Genomic DNA, 21,038 nt, shown 5'->3' on the forward strand with positions numbered 1-21,038 from the left:
CCCAATGCTGTGTGCCATGAATTTTTATTCATCTTCTTAATGGTCATATTGTTATCATTTCTCACACTGGTGACTGTCAAGGAGAGCTCACAGGTCCACAAGTATAAAATAAAAATAAAATAGGAAAACAAAAGGAAAACAGAGACTGCGACACATCAGTTTTATTATCTGGAGTCTGGGTGAGTGTGATTTGATCCTCTACATGCTAAGGCCCACATCTATATTTACTGTCGAGGCTATTTCCATCAGTTAGTTGATCAGTTCACTTTCTCATCTGCTCAGAGTCACAATCTGTATTCAACTGTGTCTAGCTCTCAACTGACATCAAAATCTAACTGAATATCCTACTGTCAATTGTCGTAAAGTGTCCAACTCACTGCTGTCATAAAACATTATAAAATTGTAAAATATCATAATACCTGTTGCCAATCCTCAGTATCATAAAACTAATTGTCAAACTAAAAACCAAATCTAAGTATATCTCAGGTCTATTGTTTGATCACTTTTGTTACCGCCTGGGCCAACAATCCCTTGTCAAATTTCTTTTGTCTACCTTATTATCTACTAGCTGTGTTCAGCCATGCGTTACTGTGGATCAGTTTGTGTAAATGAACCCCCACCCACCAAAAAAAAAGACAAAATTCATTTTTTTTTTTAAGAAGGAATTAATGTGGCAAACCTTTTTTTTTTTTTTTTTTGTTAAAGAAAAATATCCGTAAGTTAATTAATAAAGAAAATAGTTTATGTATTTTTTGTTATTTGCGGACTGTTATCCTCATCTCCTATAGTTGTTGTTTCATGACAATCTGTGAATACGTAAGTAATAGCGGAATGAAAAGTAGGTAGATGAATTTTTTTTTTGCTTTTGTGATAATTTATCGTAACGAGCCGCATGGTAAAATGAACACATGACACGGAAACACGCAAGAGAAATAATAATCGGAGTTATGGAAGAGTGAGAGAGAGAGAGAGAAGATATACAGAAGGAGGGAGAGAGAGAGGAGATAAAAACTGTTATAGATAATGTTGACGTCGTAAAATGTATGTTTTTTATTTCGGTAGAAAAAGAATTGTAAAAAGTGAACTAGAGAGAGAGAGAGCAAAAAAATCTGTTGTAGGTAATGTTGACGCTATAAAATGTTTGTTTTTTTTATTTTGGCAAAAAAAGAAAAGTGAAAAGAGAGATAGGAGAAATAAAAACTGGTGTAGATAACGTTGACATTGTAAAATGTTTTTGTATTTTGGCAGAAAAAGAAATCTAAAAAGCGAGCAAGAGAGAAAAGGTGGGAAGAATATATATATATAGAGAGAGGGGGGGAGAGAGAGAGCTGAGAAAAATTTATACAGAGAGAGAGGGAGTTGGGAAGAATATATATGCAAAGAGAGAGGGAGAGAGGAAATAAAAACTTTTGTAAATAATGTTGACGACGTGAAATGTTTGTAGTTTTTTCTTTGGCTTAAAAAGAACATTACAAAGCAAACAATATCTACAGTTTTATTTCCTCTCTCTCTCTGTATATATTCTTTCTAACTCTCTCTCTCTCGCTTTTTTTTTCTTATGCTGAAATATATATGTATTATGTATATATTTTTCCCAACTCTCTCGCATAGTTGAAAACCTATGCTGACAAGATAAGTAACATGACTGAAATCTAGCTAATCATAGAGAAAAAATGTAAGTATTTTAAATTGCCTACATTAAAAGTACAAAAAGATTAAAGAAAAAAAAATGTCCTGTTAAAAACAAAGTAAAAGAAAACAAAAGATAGCATCACGTGATGTTTGTTAAGCTGCTTTGAAATTGAAAAATAACGATGGTACCCATTTTTTTTTTTTTTTTCAGGGTTTGTTTTTTTTGGGTGGGGTTTAGTGGCATGTTGTTAATGTGTACATAGGTAAGTGTAAGGTTATCAGTATTTAATTTTCTGTTTATGAGCGGTGACACCATATTTTAAAAATTCTGGAATGTTTATGTATTAAGATGTACATTCCAGAATAATCAAATTGTCAGCAAATGAGAATGGGTGGAATTTGAGAAGGGAGAATTGTTTATTTTTGAATTGGGAAATGAAAAGATTATGCTATGTTTATGAGTTTATGATCCAGTTACGAACGATGCAAGCGCAATATCTGTAGAATATGTATATTTCCTCCCAATCTTGACTGGAGGCAGGAAGACTTAATATTTAGGAGGAAAAAATAGGAACTACTTCCTCTAAAAATGCTGTGATTGTGATGGTGTTGCTCCTAGGATGAAATGTAAGATTTTATTATAACGACTAAATGTGTTTTAAATGTTGTTCAAAGTTACATAAGATAATGGCTAATAGTCTAGACATAATAAATTTGTATGTGGCATCTGTTGTTGAAAACACAATACTTTGGTTCAGAGGGGAAGTTCTGCAATCAAAATGTATATGGAGATTGTCTAATGACAAATTCTATTTTCTGTTTCTTTGGTTATGACATACTTCCTTTACTTTTGTTGTATATTTTTTTTCTTTTCTCTGTGCTCTGCTACTTCCTAGCACTTGGGATCAACTATAGTCTTCAAAATTATATTCTGACATTATTTACAAAGAAACACTGTTTATGGGAGCACTTTAAAATCATTGATGATCAGAATTTTGCTAAGTTTTGTCTTCTGAGCACATGTTACAATGGAGAATGCCTCCAAAATCTTCCTTTTACCATCAATGCTCAGATCCTTGTTTTGCTCCAGCAGAAGTGAATCGCTTTCTCACTAAGGAAGCTCATTTTGATAAAATCCTAAAACTCTCACTACAGATATCTAAAATGAAAGACTGTTGCTAAAGTTGCTGGGAAAATAGTTGAATCATTCTACCATTTCAGAAAGTACTTGATTACTTAGGCAGAGTTGGATACATCCTAAGATGAAGTATTGCTTGATATCGGGGATGATTTCCTCTGCCTGTGATAGTCATTTTCTCACGGAAGAAATATTGCTAGTCTCTCTCTACTTTATTGTTTATTTTGATCAAAGATGTTCAACTTCATTCTGTGGTTCATCCTTGTAAGATATTCACAGCAAGAATTCTTCTTCCGACCACAACCACAAAGAATTTTTCTTTCTTCCTCTGTGTGTCCAACATTAAAATGGATTTCCATGAACAGAGTTTCTTTTCAAGAATTTCCTATCCATAGAACACATTACCACAGGATTATTTTGTTGCTCATTATAACATAGTCGCTCCTTTCATCATTTTCAATCCACTCATAATATTCCTCATCATTTAACTGACAATCTGTTCATCTCATTAATCTTTATCCTTGCATGGTTTTTAAATGAAGCATTAATAAATAGAACATTTAAAAATCCTTGAAATTTTGATGAATTATTTTAAAGAAACCTCTTAGCAACAATTTAAAACAAATTTTTTTCTTTCTATAGAAAGTGATAATTCTAAAACAGATGAAATGGGTGGCGCACTTGGGCCTGATTGGGCTTCAACTTTGACCATGTCCAGTAACCTAAAAGTATGTATCATTTCTAAATTATATCTGTATTTATTTTGACAAAGTTGTTTTGTTTGTGATTCTGGCTTCTAGAAATTGGTTGTCAAATTGTATCAAGTACTTAAATATTGAAATTAAAGTTTCTATCAGTTCCAATCTAATAATAAACTCCTTTGCCAATTTTGGGTTTAAATACTTGAAATTTAAGATGTAGATTACCTGGACATGAGTCAAACTTTTTAATATATATGTACATATGCACATAAGTTATGAAAAGTACATAGGGCATGAGCAAAGCCAGGCTGAACTGTTAGTATATATATATATATATATATATATATATATATATATATATATATATATATATATATATATATATATATATATATATACAGTTAAATTTCATTCAAAAAAATATAATATTTTGCTTTGGTTTTGATACTCCCAAATTCAACCCAAATTTACAACCCTTCCTTTTCATAACCTATCATACTTTCATCAATCACAGTCCATTTTCTGTAGGCTGTTTTTGAACCCAGTCAACGACGGGTACTTCTGCTAGGATATATATATATATATATATATATATATATATATATATATATATATATATATTCATTTTACCTGTTAAAATAAAGGAATTACCTAAAAACAAAGGCAATAATATTAATTCACAAAATGTATTTGATTAATGAGTAAAATATTTTTTGGATAAATTTTTAATATTTTCTTTTATAAAATTTTTAATTATTTACTACATTTATTGTTATATTCTTAAAATAATGTTTAATTCTGTTATACCATTTTTTTCTTTCTTTTTTTTTTTTTGGGATAGATTACTAAAAATGTACATATGGAATACAAGGTGGAAGTTGAGAGACTTTTAACAGCAGAAGAACTAAAAGCAGCTTCTCTGGAGCCAACTTCATCTCCTCTCGATGATCATAATGATGAAAAGTGTAAAACAACAATTTTTTTTCATTTATTTGTACTTCTGTTTAGTTTCTCTTAAGAAAATTGTGATGCATTAGGATGGGATCCTGGTGGCTGAGCAGTTTGTAGTCTGGTGACTTGCAACAATCCAATTCAGCCAAAGCTACACGGGAGTTCAGAAAGGCCTAACTTATGGCAGTTACTATAATGTAACTCTTATTGGGTAGGTCACCATTTCGGCGGGTCCCCCTTTTGGGGAGTTGTCGAAATTAATAAGAAGACGGGAGTGTTGGTACGGTCTAGAAACCGACCTGGGAATAATAATCAAGAAAAAAGGCATTTCAAAACGAAACGGTTTTATATACATTTCAGCATACAAGTTGTATTGGGTCATAGAAAGTTCGGGATTTTCATTTGTTCTGGAATAACTTGTCTCTCCGTTTTTTTGCTTCAAAAACTTTTTGCAATCAATTGGCTGCTCATGTCATGCCGTAGTATATATAAGTTCATCCTCAATCCAATTATTCAATCTAATTCTTTTAAAAATAAAAACCTTAGTTCTCTTTTTTATTTTTCCTCCCAAATAGATACTAGAAAAATAGTAGCAATTGTGTTAAGAATAAAGACGATTGCCAAAAAGTGATGTTTTCTAAAGGCAAATATTTCTAGAAATATAAAATAATTATTCTACCAGCAAAATTACATTTAACATTAAATAATCTATAAATGGTTGATATGCTATAAACCAAACCAAACTTAAATACAACAGACCCAATTGGGGTTGAACTTAGCCTTGTTTATGTTGGTATCCATTATGCAATTCATACTCCCCTGATAATTAGTGTTATCTATTATTATTATTATTATTATTATTATTATTTCTGTTGTCACATTTTGTGTCTGGCTGTTATTTCCGATTTTATACTGATTGATGGATGAGAACAAATAACCATAGGTTATCAGCATCTTCTTTTCTCAGACCTCCAGTACAAGATTCTGGCATTTCCCAACAAGGCAGTCTTCTGAAGTACTCCAACATTGTAATGGATCCCAATTTTCTCAATCTACTTGTCAAATCCTTTTGTCACACTCTCCAGGGCTTGCATCACAACAGGTACAACTTCTACCTCCTTCAATCTTTTTATCTACCTTTTCAACTCTTGATACTTTTCGAACTTCTCCTTTTCTTTTTTCCTCCACATTCACATCAGCTGGTATTTCTGTATCAATCATTATTGCCTAACAAGATTAAATCCGGTCTCTTTACTTCAGTCAAATTATCCAAATAGATATTCATATCCCACAATAATTTCACATTATCACTCTCCACCACGCCTACTGAAATATGCTTGTACCATTTTTCACTTCATTCCAACTTTTCTTACATATACCCCAATGGACTTTTCTCGTAATATTGTCATGACACCTCTTGTACTCTTTTTGAGTTAACTTCTCACAACTATTAACAAAGTGTTTTACATTCTCCATAGTCGACAGGAGGCTTTCAGCTGTTTTATCGATATGATACTTCGCATAATTTGTCCTGAATGCTTGCTCCTGTGCGGCATATATTAAAGCTTCCATCTTAACCTTACAGTCACATTTTGACAACCATCACCAGGTTTTTTTTCTTTGTTGTCTTTCAATTTTTGTTCATTTTTTTCCTTAAATTCCTTGCTTCTTAATAGTTAGATTGCTTGCAATTGTTCAAATTTTGACACACTTTTTATAAGCTTTTCCTTACAGTTGGCGATGCAAACTTTTAGACTACTTTTTCTTTCATGCATTCTTCTACACCTATTAGTCCTGATCCTCCCTCTTTTCTTTTCACATATCAACATCACTGTCTATATAGTCTCTCTTGTCTTTCTTTACACTTCTCCTCACTTCCCTGTGGGCATGTGTGTATCCTGATTGGGCTGCCTCTTGTACGGCTCTCATTGACTGCTTTTTTCTTGAATCTTCTGGCTTGAATTTTCTGTAAGTTGTCCATAGAAATCCAGTCTTTGTGTTGGTTCTTCTTTGGCCCAAGCACTTCTTGGTATGTTTCCATAAGGTTGTGGTGTGAGCATTGGTGTCCTTGATGGTAAGCTTCTGCAGTACTTGGAATCTGTTTCTCAGGCTCACGGTGAAGGCTGAGAGCCTTGAGGTCCTCCACAGTTTGAGCCTTATGCCAAACACACACTTTTCAGTGAGTGCATATTTTTAAAGGTTGATACTCTTGGCACAGGAAGATTGACAGCTGTTTATGTAATTGGGTGCGCAGTGAAAGGTCAACCTTGCATATTCACATCTGAACTTGAAAAACAAAGCATATGTGTTAAAACGTATATTTCTCTTTTTCCCTCTCTTGCAAAGAGAAAAGAATTGTATTGAATAAACAGTCGAGGCTTCGATTCCATGCATGATGGCCACATAGCAGTTTTGTTTTGGTTGCAAGTGACTATGGACGTGGGTTGACAATTACTGAATTTAAATATGCTCCGTCAGTATTAAATGTAAAATAATTTTATTTTTTTATAAACAAAATGCCTTGTTCGCTTCTTCTATGCAGTGTTCAATTTTAGCTTAACGGTTTCTGTTATCAACAATGATGCTAAAACTCTGTCCGTAATGACATCAAGAAGAGACCCACCAACTGGTTATAGCTGACGCCATACCAACTTCTTTATGTTAAGGGATGTGCCTGGCATTTGATCATGTCTAATATCCGGGGAGCTGGTTACCATTTCCAGGACGTGACAACTGTTCTCGAAACGTCTCCTCGACATGGACAAACTAAGTAACTCTCTTCGACAAACAATCGTAACAAATTTGTGAATCTTCTCTTACAATCCCAAAGTATTGTCCTATTAATAAGCAATTGATCTTTCGTCCCTCTACTACATCCCTTTTGTTCCTCAGATAAGATCTCTTGCTGTTCCAGATATTGGTAAATCTCATATGCTAAAATGCCTGTCAGCAGTTTCTACATTAATGGAATGCAGGTGATGGGCTGATAGTTATCAACTGCAGTGCCCTTTGATGTATCCTTCTGGCAGAGCACTGTTCATCCATACTTGCTCTATTCAGGAATTACATCAATCGAAATTCCATCAATTTAAGATGCAATTCTTTCATGCAAATTAGTAAAATTTTTCATCCAATATCCCTGTTGGTCTGAGAATTTTCCTACATTGTTTTTGAACTTTACTCCTTGTTCACTTTCACCACATCTTGGGTTTGCTTGAATTTAATTGCGATTTCATTCTTCACATTTTTCAACTGTTGCTATTATTATTATTACTAGTTGTACCCTGCCAAGTGTTGCTGTGGCTCAATTTGGCAAAATAGAAAAAAAATTTGATAATGAGAAAATGCATGTTTCTTATATGCTTAATTTCCCAGCACTTGTGAATACACAATTTTTTGTTGTTCCATTTCCTGAGTAGTTGTAGAGATTTACTTGTTTGCCACAACATAAATTGTCCTTGTGAGAAACAGTCAGTGTGTAGATGTAAGCCACACAAATGTAAAGATTGTCTCTGAGCTTTGTTCATGGTGATTGCAAACGACGATTGAATTGGGAATTGCAATCTCTTAAATTGAAATGGCATATGCGGTGGAATCATAGGAATATATGAATGAGGACATCTTCACCTTTGAAAGGTTCTGTCAAGATTGTTGCTTCTATGATGTTGTTCATTAATTTTTTTACTGCAACCCATGTGCCATTGCAAAGCTTGGGTTGATTTATATTTCGCAACATGATAATTGGTATGCCAATTTTCAATTGCAGTACATGCGGTGGCATCCCTGGCAAATTTAGTGAATTCAAAAATTCTGTTGAATAATTAACCACTTCATCTGCTTCCACAACAGTGTCAACGGACTTATATGTGACTACCTGACTTGGAATTTTAAGCTGAATAATATTGTTCAGTTCATGGATGTCTTTGTTTTGAGCTGCAAGAATAGCTCTTCACTCAGCCAACTCGAATTCTTATAATTAATTTGAATATCTGGAGAAACCTTTTTTACCAACTCTCCTTTTGATGTAACTAAATTACAGAAGTTATGAGGCAATGAAATTTCCCTTAACTCTGATCAACCGGCACTTGTCTGTTCTCATTTTCCAACAATTGATGCGAAAATTTCTCTGCAACTCGATCTTTTTGCAACTGGACATACATATTTTGAGTTAAGTTTAATATCTAATGTTTAATGTAATACGGCACAATCACGTTGACACACCGGTTGAGCCTGGCCAGTACCAGATGGGTGACCATTTGGGAAGGCGAGGCGCTGTATATACCGTGAGATAAAATATCAGGTTCAGAAACTGGCGCGGTCTATCCTTTTCTCGAGGGTAGATGGGACCCTCTTAAGCCGTGTAGGCATCCCATCTAGTGATAGCGTCACAATAAAAAATACCTTTGATAGTCCTGGCAAAGCATCAGGTATTCAGCTACCGGCATATTCGAATTACACTACAAACTTGCAAGGATCGATCAAGAGCCTCAAGTGATTTTTTGTGTGCCATTGTGCATTCACCCTAAACAATAAGTCTGCATTTCTGCAATATTTTTCATATGCTAGATGATTTTGGAAATATTGAACATGGGAGTTTTGAAAAATTAAATGTTTAATAGTAATTTCGAAGCAGAATGAGCAGTTCTTCTACCTGGTAGTAAGGTCGCAGCTATTCTGCATGAAGTAAGAGCTAAGGCTGTGTCATTTTGTGATCGAATGGCGGTCAAAATCAAATTAATTAGAAAGGTTTTACCAGTTCCTTCTGGTGCGTTCTAATTAGCAGTAATTTTCAAATAGCTTTCTATTTTCACTGTAAGTAATTTAAGTAACTAAAACAGGATTTAATCATATAAAATAAAATATGTATTAGATATAAAATATGTATTAGATACGTTTGAAGCCGAAACAACACATTATTACAAAATAGTTATTTATTTTGTTTGGAATTTATATTGGAATTTATAAATATATTTCGAAGCTACACTTCATCTTCAGTATGTCTTTTTTTTCTTTCTTGCCATGTTGTTGTTGGAGCATAGAATCAGCAAGTAGAAGTCCGTTTGTTGTTTTCTTCAAACGTATCTAATATGTATTTTATTCAAACTCAACCAGCGCTTCTATTAAGGAACACCAACCCTAACAGGATTTAATCATATTTTGACAATGCCTTAATCACTGTAAGTAATGTAGGTGACTAAAATAGGATGAGGGATTAGAAAGGGATAGATAGAGAGGAAGATAGAGAAAGAGAGGAAGATAGAGGGATTGAAAGACAGAGAGAGGGAGAGAGAGTTAGAGACAGAAAAAGAGAGAAAGGGGAGAGAGATATAAAAGGAGTGAGAGAGAAAGGAGCTCAGTGATAGAGAGAAACAGAGGGGAGGAGATGGATGCAGAGTCACAGAAAAATAGAGGATGAACTATGATCAATGAAGGAGAAATCCTTTTAGACTGCGTCAATTTAAAATTTTGTTCCTTTCTAGAGGTGCAAATACGAATACGCAATGGGTAAAAAAACAATATACCGGCAAGTTCAGTAATCAATAATCATTATTCATTTGTTTCTTACACGGTTATATTGCAGCATTTAAAATAAATTTTTAAAATATAATTTTTTTTTATGTTGCAATGTGATTGTGTAGGAAATATAAACGCATATATTTGTTAATTTAACGTTTAAAAATACTGATCACTACTGCAACGAATATGCGATTGGTAAAAACAGTTTTTATGCGTTTGACAAAGATATTTTTTGGCATTTTTTGAGACGTAGGAATTTTTTATTATTATTATCATTATTATTCGATAGTAAATATATAAAAATAAACCATATTAGTGTAAAGTGAAATAGTAAAACAATCGCTAAGAAAAAAATGACAAAAAAAATGAATTTTTTTTTTTGTTCAAACTGATCGACTTTCACCAAGAAGAAACAATTTCGAAAAAAATTTTTTTTTTAATACTGTATAATTTTTTCAATACTGTATAATTTTTTTGTCTTAAATTTTTAAAAACGCCCTTTCACAAAATGTTGAGCCAATCGGTTCAGTAGTTTTTTAGATTATTGATTAGTAACAAACATAATTTTACATTTTTATTTATATCGATTATTGAAATAATAATAATAATAATAATAATAATAATAATAATAATAATAAAAAGGCTGGGTTAATCAATGTTTGTTTCACTAAGGTTTTTTCTTATATATTTTAATCACACACTAAAATATTCAGTAGTTTTGGGAGGGAATCTTTTTAATTTTGATCTGATTAGTTGGAATTCATAATTAACTCACCAAGACACCTTTCTCTTACTAAGCTTCTATCACTACCATCTGTGACTGTATATTGTTTGCACTTCCTTTCCTGTTTTTATTTTATATGGTAACAACCATTCTAGCTTCTCTTTCTCTCTCTCTATATATAAGTAGTGACCGCCAATTGAACGAAAACTGCTTTTTCTAAAGCTTATTAAAATCTATGAAAATCACATTATTTCTGAACAACATTTGGTTTTATCAGGAAAGATAAAACCCTGAAGTTTGTTATCTTAAAAGCAGAATAATATAATACTTTTCTATAATTTTTAATAGAATTTTTAGTTTTAGATTTTTCAAAAAAACGTGTTTAACTCAGTCTTCATAGAATATAAATAAAACAAATATTTTTAAAAAAGTTTTTTGAATCAATTAAACTAACTTTTTTATGTCTAAATAAAATTTGCTATGATTGGCTATAAGAATATGCAAAAATATTAGAATATAATTATCTTATATTTTAATAAATTCAAATAATTCCATTTTTTATCATGAACTCATACATTTTACCTACTGCTGCCATCTCGGATTTTAGGTATGGGAACCCAGTCATGTCTAAATATTTATTTAAGCATTTTCATGACTTATGTAACTAGACAGACAAATGCATTTTTTTAAATAATTGAATTAAATTATAATTATAAACACCATTTATAGTAAAATCTGTTATTTTTTGCTTTATAATTTTTTCCTTCATAATAATTAATCAATCAAGCTTTAAATTTTTTCTAATACATGTTAAAAGTAAAGAAAAACTGCTTTTTTCTATTTTTACATCAAACATAAATTTTTGGCATTATATTTCTCAGTTTTAATATCACTTTTAGTCAGTTTTTAATTTCATGATTAAAATCATTTTTCCTTTCTTATTTTCTGATTAATAATAACCAAATGAGCCACACTCTTTTTCCATAAACTAGATTATACTGTATTTTCCTCAATTCTTTTTTGCATGAATCAAGTTGACAAAGACTTTCATTAAAATTTGGTGGTCTTTAAATGGACCGTTTTTTGGTAAACCTCTTGGGGATGCAACTTGTTAGGATGTTATAACCATCATCTACAGAAATCCATGTCTTCATAGTTATAGTTAATTTTCAAAAAGGGAGGTAACAACTTTTTGTAATCGTAATGGGCTACTGTATCTTAAAAAAATCTCACGTAAAACAATACTTGCAGATACAATTAATACTTATAATTTTCACACCCTGCTTTAAAGCAAATTTTTTTCTTTTTTTTTTTGGTATCGATTCTTTAAAGGATTTTTTATGTACTAGTACATGGAAAGTTTACATATTCTAAAATTAAAATTTTAATTTATTTTTAAAGATTTAAAACTATGCATATTTTAACGTTTTCGTAAAAAAAATATTTTTTTTATCCTCATCTGAAAGATAATTATTGATAGCATATTCAATGAATCTCACACTTCAAAACGCAAAAGATAAAAAAATTAAACACATTCAAATTTTAGATTTCAATCTTCGATATCGAAGGCACCTTGCGAAATTTATTTTTTGTTTTTATTTTTCTACACTCATTCAACCTTCCTACCACAAAATGAGTATATGCTTAATGGATCGCTTGGACTTTAAGGGGTTGAACAAGGGACATATGAGGAAGGGGGAGGGGTATGAAGTCCCCCAAAATATATTCATACAACGAATATGAAAAAAAAGTTACACGCATATGCGTGCATTGTTTATCTATTAATTGGTGAAAATTTTATATTGATTAGATAATTACTTGATTTTGGTCGATTTTTAAAGACAGGCTGTTACGAAAATCAAAAATACTCCATAAATTTGGTGGTCACTATATATAAGCAATAAAAAGTAATAAAGATAGAAAAGAATTAAAAAATTCAAATAGTCCATTCTAAACAAAGTGAAATAGCACGATAAGTATTAATACTATTTAACCTGTAACTGTACAAAGAAAAAAGCAGGTACTTCTTTATTTAACGAATTAATTGAAATATTGAATTTCAAGTGAAACAGATAGTACCTACATAATTGTCATGGCACAAATAGTAACATATCCAAAAATTACACAAAACTATAAGGTAGAAAAATAATTATTAATGAAAACAGAAATTAGTGAAATGAAGCGAAATCACTATATTGCACTTACTAAAAAAAGAGATAAGTTGACAGAGGAGATAATTAACTTCTGTTGCTTATGTCACCTGACAAAGGTAATTCAAAATATATTATTTAATTCATTATTGAGATGAGTATTATTTATTAATTTTTTATTTATTGCCGACTATTATCCTCATCTTTTCTTAGTTGTTTCATGACATTTCGGCCATATATTCGTCTGGCCTTCATCAGGTGGTAACTGTGACGGGATAGGTACTTTGAATCTCCTGACTGCATCCACTGCAATTACTGCCTTCCATAATTGTTGTCGTCTCACCACGTTTTGGCCAAGTAAGCCTCTGGCCGGTTTTGGGTAGAATTGAAACCGCTATCTTCAGACGATTCTTACCTGGAACCGTAGAGATTCAGCGTCTCTATCAACTATCAATAGGGAGGTCTGTGATCAAAAAGTCAGTTGATATAATTTTATATATTTGAAGATTGGTTTTAAAAATCAACCTTTTCTTGGTTCAAACAAGCTAACCAAAGCTCAATGAGTGACCCAACAGGTCATATTTTTTTTCTTGTAAACTTTGATTTAGGATGGTTCAAATTTGTACTAACATTCCTAGTAAAGTTCTACATTATCTTCTATTTTCCCATAGTAATGAGCAGTTATTTGACTTAAAGTTGAACTTTCAAATTGTAGCTATCTTATTATAGTTATCAATGTGAATAAAAATAATTTGTACTGTGAATTTACTTTGATGGTCCTTAAAATAGATTGCTATTTGTTTCATCTTTCACAAAATTTCTTTTCTACTTTAAGTGAATTAAAAACTGAAATTAAGTCTTGCTTTTTAATTCTCTTACAATTCAATGTTTTTCTTGAGCGTGAATGATTCCTAATTACAGCTCTTCTACCCCAATGGTGGCTGTACTGGAGATAAATTTTTGTCAGTTTCTTTTTGTTCATTTCTGTCTTTTCAAAATCATCCTATAAAACTTGCTGTATGATTTTCATGCTTAGAATTAGAAATTTAGAAGTGATCACTATCATATGATGACTATAATTTTCAACAAAAGTTTGTTACATTTTTAATACCAAATATCATAACATGATTGAAATGAATTTAATCATTTCTATTTATTTTTTTTTAGATGATTGGCCAATATATGTTTCATTGTCAAATGGAAAAATCTATGGATGTGATTTTCTCGTGAGTGCCACTGGTGTCATGCCAAACACTGATGTCATATTACAAGGAAATTCTGTAAGTTTGTTAAATTTTATTCTTTAAAGTGGTGGCATTCATAGAAATAGACTTTAATTTTATTTCTATGAACTTAGATATTTTATTAGCAGGATTTGTCTATAAGCTTTGCCTGGGAAAATTGAAGAACTTAAGAAATTTATGTTCCCATCCTAGGATAGTGTTAGAATATTAAGCAACTTATCAGTTTTGTGTTACTTAGAATTCATCAGAACTCCAAAAGAAACTGGGAGCCTAAAGCATTTTAATCTGTGAAGTAATACAGTCATTTTTATTAATTTCAAAATAGTAAGATTTGAGTCTCCAAAATGGGTTATGATAAACATATCTGCATATTTCATATATCAGTTACTTTACTCAATTTTTACTAAGTTGTAACTATTAATTGTTCAGTAAGTACGATAAATATGTTGTCCTAAAGAAAACAACACTACAGCTTTATTTTAAAACTTTTATTGAAAAAATGAATTCCGATAACTTGATTATGTAGTAGAGCTGACATCTATTCAATGTAGCTGTCTTCAGTCTCAATCATTGCTTCGATATGGGTCTGGAACTGGGAGCTTGCCTTTTCCACAAGAGTCAGTGGGAGCTCAACAAGTACTCGGCAGATGGCGGTGATCAGGCTGACTTTGGTATTGTGGGAGGTTATGTTGGGGATGTTCTCTATGTATGACCAAACGAAGTAGTCCAGCGGGTTCAGGTCGGGGAAGGAGGAGGGTACAAAGTTGTAGCGCTCCTTCTGAAAGCTAAGCCTGGGTCTCTTTGGACTTGTGGGCTGGCGTGGAGTCTTTCTGCCACACCCATGGTCTGCCAGCAGCCATATGATTGCACGCACACTTTGGTAATGACTTTAAAGCTGACTTCAAAGATGTTAAGTGGCATGATGTGACCCTCACTTGAAACCACACTAAAGACCATAACCATGGCTGGAAACTTCATTGAGCTGTTCCCTCAAGCATTAAACCTTCCGGATTTGCATTGTGAGGGTGCTGGCAATGGTCCTGTTGTCATAACTTGGATTGATAGAGAGCATGAGTTGTACAGCGATGCATCTCTGATCTCACTTGTTAAACATTGTGTCACTTTCAGACATGATAGAAACCTTCTATTGCTCTTGGGATTTGTACACAACTAGCTAACTAGTAGATGATCTGCAACAAAAAAAGAGGACCAGTTTTCACAGAAATGGAATCATGTTGTCTTTTCTGGGACGACAATTTTATCGTTCCACACTGTATTAAGTTATAAATCATAATAATGAACATGTAAACAGTTTAAATATGATATACTTCTGTTACCCTTTTTATGTAAATATTTTGAAGATGAAGAGGATTAATAATTATACCAAAATATTCGCTTTTAAATTTAATACGTTTTGAACATGGTGCATTATTCCTCTTTTTTATTTATTTAGTTTGATCTTGCCAATGATGGTGGAATCAAAGTTAATTCTAAAATGCAGACTAATATTCCAAATGTGTTTTCTGCTGGAGATCTTTGTAATGCATCATGGGAAATGGCTGAACATTGGTTTCAGGTAAATTTGAACTGTTTTATTTTCTGATTATTTTATTTATTTACTTTTGCCTATTTTCTATTTGACTGTTTTTTTTTTTGGTTTATGATAGGTATGTTTATATCTCTTCTAACTGCAACATACAACTGGTTTAATTGCTTGTTGAAGATGATCATTCTGGTCATGAAGAATATTTAAAAAAAATTTTTTTTTTTCATACAACAAATAAATATGCAGAAAATAAATTATCGATTTTGGAAGGGTAAAAAGTATGCCAAAAAATATCTTTATAAAAGTCATTCATCATTCAACCATCTTGAAAATATCTCTAACAAGTTTTACTAAATAGTCATTTTAGAATTTGAATTAGCATATAGAAACAGTCATGGTAATTTTTTTTAATTTAAATTAAACATACTTTTCGTCAACAAAAATCCCTTGAATTTAGTCATTTTATGAGATAAAAACTTGTTTTCAAATAATGTTGAATGGTATTTTTTAAGATTTCCAAAATAATATTACATATTTTTCTTGGAAACTGATAACAAAACAAAAACATAATTAAGAAGTCTTGTATCATCCACATAATATTTTAACAGAAAAAAGATTTTAACTGAATTTATTAACTAATGTGGTTACACGAATAGTAAATGAATTATTATTAAATATAGCAAGTCAAAATAAATAAAATTTGAAAATTAAAAAGTTATACTTTAAATGCAAATATTCCTTTAAGTAGTTTAAGATAATAAATCTTGTTTGTTTAGCAAAATCGAAACAAAATGGTATTTGAATGAAAAACAACTTTTTAACTGCTTCTTGTGATTACAATTTGACAATCGGCCTCCAGTCAGATTTGTCACCTGTACCATGGAGAAACCTGTAATATAAGATACCATGAGCTTCGGGGAATATTTTCTGAATCTCTATTTTCCTGCCCATGCACCAAACTAAATCAGTTGTTAATTTTAGTGATGAATAAGAACAAAATAAAATAAACATTTTATGTAAGAATGGTATTTAATTTAAATATGAACTTATTTTATATATCACTTTGTTTTGGAATTATTTCTTTAGATGCGACTTTGGACCCAAGCTCGACAAATGGGTGCTTATGCGGCAAAGTGTATGGTTAGTGAAATAAACAATATGGAAATATCTATGGACTTCTGCTTTGAATTGTTTGCTCATGTCACCAGATTCTTCAATCATAAGGTAATTTTTTATTTTTATTCTACTTATGTGTTTTTTCACTTTTAGCCCATTTTTTTTATCTCTTTCTTAAAAATAGAAATTGGATTCTACTTTTCTTCTTGATTATATTTAAACAACCTAGAAAAATGCAAGATTAAAAAACAACATAATTGAAACTTTTTCTATATAAATTTTATGCTGAATGTTGTATCTTTTACTGTGACATAAAATCATAGCAGGGCCATAATGCAGAAAAGGAAGACGATCTCCTTCTAATTAGAGTTACCAGATAGTCAGCCAGTACCCAACTCCTCCATTTGCCCCTGAACTAACATGATAACAGAAACAGTCTACACAAAGAACCCTTCCATCCATCTCTCTCTCTCTCATGCTCTCTCTCTCTCTCTCTCTCTCTCTCTCTCTGCAATTCCAAAAGTAAAAAGGAAGGAAAAATCATAATGAAAATGGGTGATTCTAGGGAAACAGAATGGAACAGTATTAGCGAGAAAAAAAAGCCATGCATGACAAAAAAGATTTTCAGAGAATCATTCTATGCCTTAGTCAGTGCTTGCGACAAACACTCAATGCACTAGAGATTGTTAACTGACCTATAATATGAATCTGTGGCATATCAACCCACATGCCATGTGCCAAAGTCAGTTCATGCAAAGATGACTGAAAAGGAGCAAAAGAACCAAATGTATATTGCAACACATGTTTTTTCAGTTTAGAGACCTGGTGAAGGATTAAGGAATTGCCTAAACCTAGGTTGAGGTGTTTAGCGAATTATGAAAACCAGATAGACATTGCAGAACATGTTATTTCAGTCTAGGACCTAGCAAAGGATTATAAGATCACCTAAATACAAGCTTATGCATTGTTAAAATGACAGCAATCCAAAGGGATTTTGTAAAACATGTTTTGTTTCACTCGGATATATGTATATGCTATAAGACGGTGAAGACTGTAGTGTTCACCAGTACATAAATGTAGTCATAAGTGGTTCCGATTTCGGAACACCCAAGAAATCTGGAGTATATCTACGCATATGGAAATGAGCGAAAGTCCTTTGGGGGGGGGGTAATCAAAGTCTTTGCACTTACAGGTTTCTTTTGTTTTCCCTTTTTTTTTCTTTTTTTTTTCTTTTGCTGGTGTGTTTCATAATTCGACAACGAGGCAGTTAATCCAAGATATTTCCTTCAGTGCGGAAAAAGTTCAGATAGCCATCTCACGTGTTTTCTTTTCTTGCTCGCACGTTATATATCTGTCTCTTTTGTGAGGGATAAGATATCACATCGTGTGTTCGGCACATCCATATCTCTTTCGCATGATGGGAAAAAGCCATCGTCTCTTTCATGAGGAAGTAAATTCATTGCATTCTCTCGCATGACTGGAGAAGGTTGCGTCATTCATGCCTCGTGTATTGGTATCTCCTTTTCGCATGAGGGGAAGAGGTCGTCCCCCTCCTCCTCTCACGAGGAGAGAGACCTCTCAACAGGTCGGTGGCCCAAGCGGAAAAGAGCGACTTCCCCTAGTGTCCAGTTAAAAAAAGGGAAAGGGGAACCAATAACTCTTCCGGTCTCCCCCTATCCTTCTGCTTCACAATCCGGTCTAAAAATAGACTTGACGAAATCTCCAGCCGGTAAAGTCTCTGCAAGTTTTAAAGAGGCGAGGGTACATTAGTAGATCCTCACCCAGTTCCAAAACGACTACTGCATTAGCCTACTTTGTGGGAATCATGTTTTATTTTACCTCGGTGACGCAATATAAAAAAACAAAAATTATATATCTCGTCAGCCTAAAATTAAGTATTTAAATTTGGATTTAAATACATAGTCCAATTTAAAGATCATGTCATATAATAAGTAAATTAAAGAATTATTTTTAAATGATCAAAATTACTGCTCCACTTCCCTCAAAATGTCGAAGATTGCACTTGTTTCTCCAATAAATTACTTGTTTTTCCAATAAAGTTGATAAAGTGATTCCTTACCCTAAATTATGTCTTTATTTAAATCTTAGTTTGCAGATATTTTCTAAGCTATTTACATGTACTCAGTAACAAAAATAGAATTTTTGTATTATTATTATAATTATTATTATTATTATTATTGTTATATTTCATTATTATTTATTTTTCAGTGAAAAAGCCTGGGTTTAAGACTGCATTATCAAATGAAAAAAATTCAACAATATTTTATAATTATTTAAGAATAATTTTGTTTAACTTCTTTATTGGCTAATTCTTTTGTAAGATCTCAATAATATTTTACTAGAAAAAGATACCAGTTACATACTGATAAATATCCCAAATTTTTTATGATCTATCAACTCTTAATAAATCTTAAATCTTAATAAAAACTAATCTTCGATATGTCAGTATTCTTGTTTAAAATCAATTATGTCCATATAACTGATTAAAGCAACACTTCATTTAAAAAGGTTGCAGTACCCAGTCAGAATATCTTGTATTATATCTATCAATAAATTATGGCAGAAAAATACTAAAGATGGCTTGTTATAATTTCAACAACCATGCTGTTCTCGTGATCAACTGTATATTGCTATCTTCTCACGAGTTGGATCACATCTTTATGTATATGCTTCATTGAAAAAGACAAAGGATATTGTTTATCCAGCATCTTTGGTTGCGAAAAAAAAAAATGTTTTTAATCTTTAAATAACAAAGTACACATTGAAATAAATAAGAAACCCAAGCAATACTGGGTACATCTGCTTATTTTAAATCTTTCATATTCTACTTTAGCAGATAAGAAATTAATTTATTCAAGTAACTGCCTTTGAAATAATAATTTTACATGAATTGAATGCAATAGATTGAAGAAATTATTTCAAAATCTAATTAAAAACTCAAACTATTTTTTTACAGGTTGTTCTCCTTGGAAAATACAATGCGCAAGGACTTGGTAATGATTATGAATTGTTACTCAGAATAGACGATGGTAAATTGAGTTAAAATATTTAATGCATTATTATATTCTGTAATTTCATTGGATTTATAACACATTTCTTTCATTTATTGCCAAAAAGTAAGCAGTTTTAGATAATGTAAATAGATTTAACTGGATTCTAAATTTGAAAAAAATTATGATATAAAATATTTCAAAATAATTATAATAAAATATTTTATAAAAATTAATAATTTGAATATTTGTTTTCTTTTTATATTTATGGTTATGATTCATCTTCATTTTTCATTTGTTTTACCACATAATAATTGTAAAAGAAAATCTAAAAACCCAAATAAAAAAGTAAAATTAAGTGGAATTTCATTAGTTGCATTACAATCAAAACTTTTAGGATAAAAAAGAACTGGTGTTTTCCTTTTATCATATTCTACAAAAATGAATAAGTGATAGTAATTTTGATAACATTTTGTTTATACTTTAAATAATGGTTGATGGTGTTTTTTTATTATTTCAGATGAATTTGTGAAAGTTGTGCTGAGTAATAACCGAATGCAAGGAGCTCTCCTCATTGGAGAGACAGATTTGGAGGAGACATTTGAAAATTTAATACTCAACCAAATGGATTTATCATGTTTCAAAGAAAATTTATTGGAACCTGGTATTGATATTGATGACTATTTTGACTAATTTTAATTTGGAAAAAATATCTGTTTAAATGTGTTAAATATATGGAAAATAAATGGTTAAATTTCGAATTAAAAAATTTTTTTTTATCAATACTCAAATATAAATAAAAAGGATGGAAGTTTGAGCCCAAAGAAAATGATGTTACTTATATCAGAAGTTAGCAAAACCAGTAACTTGCACAGTTACATGTCTGCTGTTTTTTTTTTTTACGTACACATTGCTTATCAGTATAACAAAAAGTTAAATTGCTTCTGACCCCCTTCCCAAACTGAACAAGAAAATTTTCTTCTTTTTGAAGGCTTTGCAACATGACAACCACTGATCATGATTTTGGCTGTTGTAATATTCAACTAAATAAATGCAATAATAAATATGTATGTAGGTACTTTGCAGTTTCATATAAAATGATCACCTGTTTCTGGTCCATTGTCTAACCAAATAATGTTTAAGGATATATACCTAGAATGAAAGGTAAATTACATGTATGCTTTTTGAGGAGATTATGCTGATAAGTTAGTAATAAAAATAAAATAATTACTTTGGATTAGAGGACAAAATTAGTTATTATTGAAAAAATATTACTTTATCAAAAACTTGGTGGAAAACAGAAAAAAA

The 21,038-nt window shown here is 31.4% G+C and overlaps 1 protein-coding gene across 1 annotated transcript in view; it reads left to right on the plus strand.

Annotated features, from left to right (window-relative positions):
• Positions 1-20,499, plus strand: part of LOC145287991 (tRNA ligase complex-associated NAD(P)H dehydrogenase PYROXD1-like) — a 45,872-nt gene extending 25,373 nt beyond the window's left edge. The window contains exons 8-14 of the mRNA XM_080135988.1: positions 3,413-3,498; positions 4,313-4,436; positions 13,981-14,093; positions 15,511-15,633; positions 16,690-16,827; positions 19,697-19,769; positions 20,251-20,499. Coding sequence (XP_079992114.1) covers positions 3,413-3,498; positions 4,313-4,436; positions 13,981-14,093; positions 15,511-15,633; positions 16,690-16,827; positions 19,697-19,769; positions 20,251-20,423 — 830 coding nt within the window. The 3' untranslated portion in view covers positions 20,424-20,499. The remainder of the gene's footprint in view (positions 1-3,412; positions 3,499-4,312; positions 4,437-13,980; positions 14,094-15,510; positions 15,634-16,689; positions 16,828-19,696; positions 19,770-20,250) is intronic.
• Positions 20,500-21,038: the final 539 nt, after the last annotated feature.

Source organism: Euprymna scolopes, chromosome 11 (assembly GCF_053919585.1).
Source record: "Euprymna scolopes isolate OS-2025 chromosome 11, ASM5391958v1, whole genome shotgun sequence".
NCBI classification, from domain to species: Eukaryota; Metazoa; Mollusca; class Cephalopoda; order Sepiida; family Sepiolidae; genus Euprymna; species Euprymna scolopes.